This window comes from Elaeis guineensis, chromosome 1 (assembly GCF_000442705.2).
Source record: "Elaeis guineensis isolate ETL-2024a chromosome 1, EG11, whole genome shotgun sequence".
NCBI lineage: Eukaryota > Viridiplantae > Streptophyta > Magnoliopsida > Arecales > Arecaceae > Elaeis > Elaeis guineensis.
Genome location: NC_025993.2, coordinates 20992000 through 21000678, shown reverse-complemented (window position 1 = coordinate 21000678; position 8679 = coordinate 20992000). Strand labels below are relative to the sequence as shown.

At 38.5% G+C, this 8679-nt stretch overlaps 1 protein-coding gene across 2 annotated transcripts; it reads right to left on the bottom strand.

Annotated features, from left to right (window-relative positions):
• Positions 1–4092: 4092 nt before the first annotated feature.
• Positions 4093–7931, bottom strand: LOC105032562 (L-type lectin-domain containing receptor kinase IX.1). 2 transcript variants are annotated; one of them, XM_010907028.4, is made up of 3 exons: positions 7524–7931; positions 6207–7412; positions 4093–4660 (listed from the first exon to the last, which is right to left on the bottom strand). In XM_010907028.4, the coding sequence occupies exons 1-3, from the start codon at positions 7810–7812 to the stop codon at positions 4242–4244; spliced, it is 1914 nt and encodes a 637-aa protein (XP_010905330.1). In that variant the 5' UTR covers positions 7813–7931; the 3' UTR covers positions 4093–4241. The 2 variants fall into 2 exon arrangements, with proteins under 2 accessions (XP_010905330.1, XP_010905329.1); XM_010907027.4 differs by having other exon boundaries at positions 6207–7930.
• Between the last annotated feature and the right edge of the window lie 748 nt (positions 7932–8679).

Below are 8679 nucleotides of genomic sequence, written 5' to 3'. Positions count from 1 at the left end.
TGCTAATCGAACTCCTTCGATCTTGATCTGCCGACTCCTTGGATACTATGGATCGTCAGTAGATGTACTTGAGAGGTTGATGAAGTTCTCTTTAAAATCTGGTAGGCTCATGACACTCGTAGCTCACCTTCTCACTTTTCGAATCCTAGGCAGAAACCCTAAGGTACTCACAGAAAAACCCTACGCCCACTCTCTCTTTTCTTTTCTCTTCTTTTCTTTTCTTTTCTCATGCACAGAGCCTTTCTCATGCCACACTTTATCTCTTGGATCAGATATTGCATGCCCCACCTTCTCATCTTTTTAAAAATAGTGCAAGATGCATCTTTTCAGCATTTTCACCGCGTGAGAGGATAAAGCTAGGTGGTTGCTCACTTGAATTCAAATCGAATTTGAATTCAAATGCCAACCAACCTATCCTTATCCACTCAAAGCGTGAGAAGGGAAGGGCGTGGGCTTCTTTGTGCGTGGAGAGTTTACACGAGAAATTTTTTCTCGTGTGGAGGAAGTGGCGCACAAATGGATAAGGTGGCGCATGGGATTAGTTGTCCATTCAAATTCAAACTTCATTTGAATTTGAATGGCCAACCAACCATCTTTATCCATTCAAAATGGCGCACAAAGAAGGGGCGTGGGAAGGCTTCTGCATGGGAGAAAATTCATGAGAACTCGTTTCTCGTGAATTCAAATAGGTGCAGGTGAAGTGAGGTGGCACAGGGAGATAAGTCAAGGTGGTTTCAAATTTTAAACCAACCTAATTGAACCAACTTTATCAAAATAGGTTAGGCAAAATTAGACTAAATTAAACCCAACACAATTAGGCTTAATTAGGCTCAATAAAATTCTAATCAAATCAAAAATTGACTAAGCCCAACCTCTGATCAAATCAGGGACCAAACCACCTCGGCGAATAGGTCAACTCTTAACCTAATCGGGTCAAATCCAACTGAATCCAATTCAATTAGACTTGATCCAAAAATAATCACTCAATCAAATTGAGTTAATTAGTGATCAAATCACTAATTAAATCTCTCATAAATACTGAGTCCAAATCCGATGGACAATCGGGCATTAAAGTCCATCGATATGAAACCTTAATCGAAGAGTCCCAAACCAGTGAGACTCTTGACCCCGGTACCCAAAATGTGTGGAACTCATAATCAGAGAATCCTGATTCTCGATCATGAGTCCCAGACATGTAGGACTCAGAGTCCCCAAGCATTAGAACTCTTGGTCGAAGAGTCCCAGTCTAGTGGGACTTTTCACCAGCCATAAGATCAGATAGGAACCTCTAATGTGTGTGACCCCGTAGATTCGAACCTAAGTCGGTAGCATAAGAATCAATTCCTATACTAATCGAAGTGATCATCTAGCAATGGTACTCGACGTCCGGATAGGTCGAATAATCGCAGTCGCAACATTCAGAACCTACGCGAATATGGTTACTGTATAATTCATTCTTTTTGACCCCTGTGTATAGGAGGACTCAGGGTTAAACTGTCAACCCTGATCAAATCATTCGAATCATGCTCAACTCAAACAATCCTGTGACTCCTCACTAGGGCTACCCTGATCAAGGTTTTGCTAAATTGAAACACGACTATACACAGCTCCTGAACTGGAGTGGTCAATCCCATCTTGACACACGCACCGACAAGTCAAGTACTTGACTACACCCAGTATCCTTCTATCACTGAATTAGAAATTCAGGTAGTCCAGTGCCTAAGTACAATGAGTTGCTTGCAAGTCACCGTGGTGGTCTCAGGTTGGAGGGATAGTTATACCCATATCCAATCGGAGCAAATCTTGACAGCAGAAAAAATTTCGGAGTCAGTCATGTTCAGTGCAGATGTACCCTTACATCTCACCTGTATGCCATACCAGTGTCTCCACACTCCTTGGTTAAGAGGACAACCAATCCATATGACACACAATGACCTATGCTTGATAAACATTGTCGTCCTTGGTAACAACGTATCATTTGGTCGCGAACAGGTTTAAGGACTAAACGACAAATCCTTCTTTGTCGAGTCTAAATAGTCCTAAGGACTTTACCACAACACAGGAGTTTATTAGAAGATGAAACAATTTGTGATGAAAAAATATCAAAATAACTTTATTTATTTATAATTCATATACTAATACAGGAAAGAGTACAACCATCAACAGACTGACGATTGGCTTTGGGACAATATTCTCAATAGATACTATGATCGAGAATAATTTAGGAGTTAATTATGTATGCCTCTAATTCTCAACATCTTAAAAATATGTATCATAAGCATTAATTCCTCGGACGATTCAAAGATACATTACACTTGAATGAAAAATAGATACTATTCTTTTATTGATCAAATCAATATTTTCAGTATAAATTTATTCTTAGAGAATGATAATGTGTCAGCCATATTGGCTTCTAGGACATACATATAACAGTTATGGGTCACTATCATCATGGATTACCATCAGAGTGTGGCTAGCCCATAGCCCTCCATTTTTTCCCTGTTTCTCCACAAAGAAGAAAGAAAAAAAATGAGGGAAAAGGAAGAAAAATAATAATAATAATTTTTTCTCTTTTCTCTCTCCTCTCTTTCTCTCTTTTCTGCATTCATTCATTCTTTAGAAGTTCTATAGACCAATGGAGGGTCCAAATAACTAGGCAAACCCAGATTGATTAGTTGACCCTGGAAGGGGTCCTGTATCTACAGTGTTATGGTGATTTACTATAATTTTTCACTATTCTTAATCATCTATAATTTACACATTTGGACTTGATTATGTGAAGAAACAACGATGTCTGCAAGATGTTGAGAAGAACATCTTATCCTTGAGTTCATAGACCAAGGAGTTGATTGATCAATATGCTTGACTTTGAAACTGATTGAGGTAATAATCCCTTTATATGATCATCTATATATATGTTTTTGCATTATACATGATGATATTTGGCTTTTACGATGAATATTTGATTCTTCATTATAAATGTATCACATATTGACTATTTTGGTTGTTCGAGATAAGATATGAGATATTTTGAAATTTGGCAAGAATTATAATATAAAATTATTGAATAATTTATATTGATTGTATAAGAGGATTTGGATAAGCCATAATGTGGATTGCCAATCATGGACCAAATCATAATAACTTAATTTATCATCGTGGGCAGAATTACAGATATCTCAATTTACTACTATGGATTGAAATACAGATATTTTGGTTTGCCACCATGGGTCCAAGCATATATATTTTGATTTTCCACCATAGGCCAAAGTGTGAATTATGGTTTGTCAGTCACGTGTTGAAGTGTGAATGTGGTTAGTCCAAAACTGAAAGGCAACTATTGATTTGAATTATGTTAATGAGATGTGAATGTCAAGTCATATAAAACTATTGAAGATTTTCATGATGAATTTGTGATAATATATGACTTGTAATATATGTTTATATAACTATTAAATTATATTGGATGCTTGACATGAGACTTCATAGTTTATGTTTGCTTTTCAATATGATTTATTTATAATTTTTTAATTATATGATTATATTAATGTGAGTGTGATGGGATTCTTATTGGGATGTAAAGCTCATGCCACTTCTTCCTTTTCCTTTTAGAGTTGTAGGATACAAAGTTTGGGATGGATTTGATTGTGAAGTTTGAGTAATGGAATCATCTTTTAGGCCTTGCATATTCTATAAAATTTTGTCCTAGAGAATATGTGGCTATGTCATGTGATTGATCCATATATTAGGTCTAGGATGTGATAGATTCTCGCATTCGATAGCTCTAGCATTTTGGTGAAGTATCATTGGAGATTCTCAAACTCCTAGGCCATGATCTTGTGGGAGGTCCAGACACTCCTTCAAGGAGGGCCCTGAGCCACCCTAGCCCATGGTCACTCTTTTCCGCTTGCCATCAGTGGCCCTGGTTGGCCTCACCCGAGAATCCATCTAGAGAGTCTCCTTGGTGATTACTCATTCTTCTGTCCACATCTTGCTCAACAAAAAACCCCAGAGATCGCATGAGTATTGATGCAATCACCCCAAGGAGCACTCCTAAGCCTTTACTAGTCATGTCCAGCCAAAAACAATAAATAGTGACAATGCCATCATATTACATGAACTTATTGTATTTCCCTGTTATGTCATTCTAAATGTTAGAAATAAACATTTTAACATGACTTACTATCCTTCATTTCTCACACAAAAATGAAAAAAAAATAAAAAACATGTCTTATCATCCTTCAGCCACCAGATGTTGAAGTAAGAGAGTAGATATCAGATGAAGTTGATGCGAGATTGTACAAATCTACTATTGGAGGATAGTATATTGGAACAGGCATCTTGCAAGGCAACTTTGGTAATGGAGCATCACAATTGAGAACATGAATTACTTGTCGTATTGAGGGCCTAAGATTGTCAGCTGGATGGGCACACCATAGTCCCACAATCATTAAACGTTGCATTTGTTGCTCATCAAACTTTAAGTTTAACCTTTCATCTACTGCAGCCAAACACATCCCTTTTCCATAAAGCTCCCATACCCATTCTATCAAATTCACTTCACTCTTCTCTTCTCTTTCTTCAATTGGCTTTCTACCACATGCTATTTCCAATATAACCATGCCAAAACTGTAGACATCCGATTCTTTGCTCGCTTTTCCTGTAAAATTTTAAAAAATATTTTATTTCATTGATAAAACAAATTTAAATGTATGATTGTTCATTTTTAGTTTAGTTGCAAGAAAAATACCAACCTTTTCCTTTCCATGATTTGATATATATAGAGAAGCATGAGTAACATGTTATAAGAGGCTTTAGACAAACCACCCATGGCCTTTTAAATGGTTTCCAAAAGAAAAGGATTCACCAAGTTGAGTCATGCTGTGAGTAAACGAATTTCTGAATAATCTAAATGGAAAGACTTTTCAGCTGTATGCGTCGGTGTGCATGCGTGCGTGGGTATGTGTGCGTCGGTGTGTGTGCGTCGTGGTGTTTGCGTAAGTCGGTGTGCACGTGTGCGTGGGTGTGTGTGCCTGGGACCTCGGGGTGTATAGGGTGTGTGCGTGCGTGGGGGTGTGTGTGAGGAGCAGCTAATCCCCACCGGCCACAGATGTCTGGCTGTTCAAATTTTTATACTTTTGGGTCAAAGTTGCTGAACCCTTGCCCGCTTAGACTTACATTCTCCGAGAAAACCCAACGGATCTCCAAAAGCCTTCCCACCATCTCACTCTTTTATCAAGGTTTCTCCTTTATTCTTTCTCAAGTTGTGAGAAATTTATGGCCAAGTTCATTGCTCATTTCGCAAATATGGTACAAACCATGATAGTGACTTTGTGAATAGCAATTTATGATGCAAGTTGATGATAATTTTATAATTAGTATATGAATGCTAGACCAACTCAAATTTGTACTGTTCGGTATGAAGGATAGATAGTCAACTAGCTAATCCATGGGCCTAATAGATTAGGATATTATTTCCAGCCTATTGATCTTAATATGTTATTGACTGTCAGATAACTTTAAAATCTTTGGTAGTTGGATGTGTTCGCAAAGAAAGGCATAAAAAATTATTGTTTACGGTCTTCTTCTATTCACTATTTTCTGTGGTTCAAGATGTCTTTCACCAAAAACCACAAAGAATTTTTATGATAACTTTTAATGTGGGTGAAACTGTGCAACAAATGTTGCTACTACGATTTCGGCCTCCAACTCTGGCCTTGCATGGGCTGGAAGCTGGTTCTTTCCTGGTCTGGAACCGAATCATAGCTTGACTTTGATGGATTTAGGTATTTATTTGTTCCTATAAATGAACTACCAAAAACGAAAGGGGAACAAATATCAACCACACATTCCACAAAGACTTGTGCAAGCAAGTCACTCAGAAAATCACTAGAGTAAAGGTATTCCTAGTAGCACCAGGGCAATGATATGGTTACTCAGAAAATCACTCAAGAAAGTCACTCAGCTTAATTTCTTGCACCATTCACTTTGCTTCAAAACATGGAGCAGTTCACAATGCTCATCAAAGGGAGCAAGAAGAATACAACACACCAGCTGAGTGGCCTTTTGAGTTACATATCTGAGTTACTATAAAGTGTTTTCGAAAAGAAAATTTTAAAGCAATTAAAATGCTTTGCCCTTTTGTATTCTTAAAGAAAGCTAGCAAGCCGATTGAAATGCAAGATAACAGTTTGTATTTCTCGTACCGGTATGAGAATATTCAGGTGCCATGTATCCCCTGGTCCCCATCAAAACAGTCGCTGGTGAGTCGCATCCATGATCGACGAGCCTTGCTAATCCAAAGTCACCAAGCTTAGCATTGAACTCTGAATCCAACATCACATTACTCGGCTTCACATCTCGGTGGATGACACATTGCTTACACTCTTCATGAAGGTAGAGCAATGCAGAGGCAAGCCCCAAAGCAATCTTGTACCTCTCCGGCCACGCAAGCAATTTATGTCTGTTGTATAAATGGTAATCAAGACTTCTGTTGGGCATAAACTCATAAACAAGCAACAAGTCATCCTTCTTGTGACAATAACCAATAAGCTGGACAAGATTCCGGTGCCTTAATTGGCTGATAATTATGATTTCTGATATATACTCCTTCCTCCCTTGCTGAGAATCTCTCGAGATCTTTTTAATAGCCACTTCAAGCCTTGGGTCAAGCAATACTCCCGTGTAAACCTCCCCAAATCCTCCCTGTCCAAGTTTCCCCTCCGCAGCAAAATTATTGGTCGCGTTTGCAAGTACGCTATAAGGAAATCTCCTAGGTCCACTGGCTCTCTGCATTGCATCACTGACTAAAACATCAATAGCCTTATCTTCTTCTTCTTCATCATCTTCTTCCATCCCTCTACTATTGACTTTCTTGCATATATATTTTCTGATAAACCACATAGAACATAACCCACATAATAGTACAACTGCCGCGGCAATAGCAAGACGCAAGCCCAAGGCAAGCTTCTGGCGTCTCCGACTAAGATCGGTGGAGCTGAAATCCCAAGAGAGGATCTTGTGTGTCTCAGTTTCATTACCTGTGGCAGCTGAGAAGCCAACGGCAACTTTTTCTGGCAGGCAATCCCTTAAGTTGACACCATAAGACAGACTCCAATTCCTCTTAGGATCTGAGGAATTGCTGAGGAACACAGTCAAATTTTCAGTACTAGAATTGTAACTAATAGATGCATCCAATTTGAAGCCATCTCTGATGCTAGTATTCAAGTCCCGATGCGCCACAGAGACGATCCTGTTGATGTCGATTCCTATGTGATTGGCACTCGAGTCATTATACTCTGGGTTTTTGAAGGTATCGAATTCCACAGCAACGATCCTCTTGGGCGCCGTCCAGTTAGCACCAGAACGGAGAAATAGTCCAAGAGCCCCACCATTTGAATCCCTCACGCTCGCTTCATGGTAAGGATATGACGAGAGGAAGAAGGCAATCCCATCGGCACTTATTGTTCGATTTATGCCATCAATAATGAAGGAGAAATGTGTGCTGAAGTCAGCGAGTTTACCTGAAGCTTTGTCCCAGAGAAGTACCGGATCACCATACACAACAGCGCCGGTGCTATTTATGATAGAAGAGTCGGCTTGGTTCTTGGTGAGTTGGATTCCCCCGTCAAGAAAATAGGCGTTCCCGAAGGGTGTTATGCCTTCTGCGGCATCGAAGCTAGGGTAGCTGAAGGTGAGTGCATCGGTGATCATGACGCGCACCAACTGAAAGAGGAGGACCAGGAGTAGGGTAGGTGGAAGAGGAGTTCTGGAGCTGCTGAGGATCATCCTTGGAAGGAGAAGCGTTGCCATTGGTGGTTCAAGAAACTGACGAGAGTGCCCCAAAATGCTATTCCCACCTCCAAGGCCGTCATCAAGATACTTATTTCACTGTCAAGATTTGTATGATATTGTAAAGCAGAGCCTTCGGTGACCTAGCAGAAGCTGACCCCTATAAATTGCAAAAGGAAGATCATACAAGTCAAGTTATTAAAGTAGTATAATTACAAACAACATGTTGGCAAATCTTTACTGCGGGACCACAGAATTTCAAGGTCCAAAAAATAATATGCAACACCTGGAGTTTCATTACAACATCGGTATTAGTGGATAATATAAACCTTCATCTCATGAGGGGATAAAATAACCTATCTTTCACATGTAACAAGAGTTGTCCGACCATAGATTTCAATTAGTTGGTCGGTATAGTAATATTCTAATAGCTATTCATCCTCTTACCAGCATTCTAAATCATAGTCGTGTATTAAGCATCTTGTGACTTTTGAAAGGTGAAAAAGTCGTGTGAGTTAATAACTCGATAAGAATCTCCAAATATACATACACCAACATAAGCAATATAAAGAAAGAAAATAACAAATAATTATTACTGAAATCAATTCAATTATTATAAAATCATATACCACCATCCAGCACCACTCAAATAACCAATGTACAGAAAAAATATATCATATATGATCGAATAACTATTTTACTCAAAAATGATATATATATATATATATATATATATATAAAATCAAATAATATCTTTCTATCCAATAGTATTGATTTCAATCCAATAGTATTGATTTCAAGAAGCTCATCTTTCATTTCGCAATAGCACTATCCACATCCACCAATAGTTATACATATATATATATATATACAATCAAATAATATCTT

What these genes read in the sequence shown, in the direction of transcription:
- LOC105032562 (XM_010907027.4), bottom strand. Translation starts at nt 7,812, where the DNA reads ATGGCAACGCTTCTCCTTCCAAGGATGATCCTCAGCAGCTCCAGAACT. An exon ending in ACCTGAATATTCTCATACCG is followed by an intron (nt 4,661 to 6,206) that starts GTACGAGAAATA and finishes AAAATTTTACAG; the next exon opens with GAAAAGCGAGCAAAGAATCG.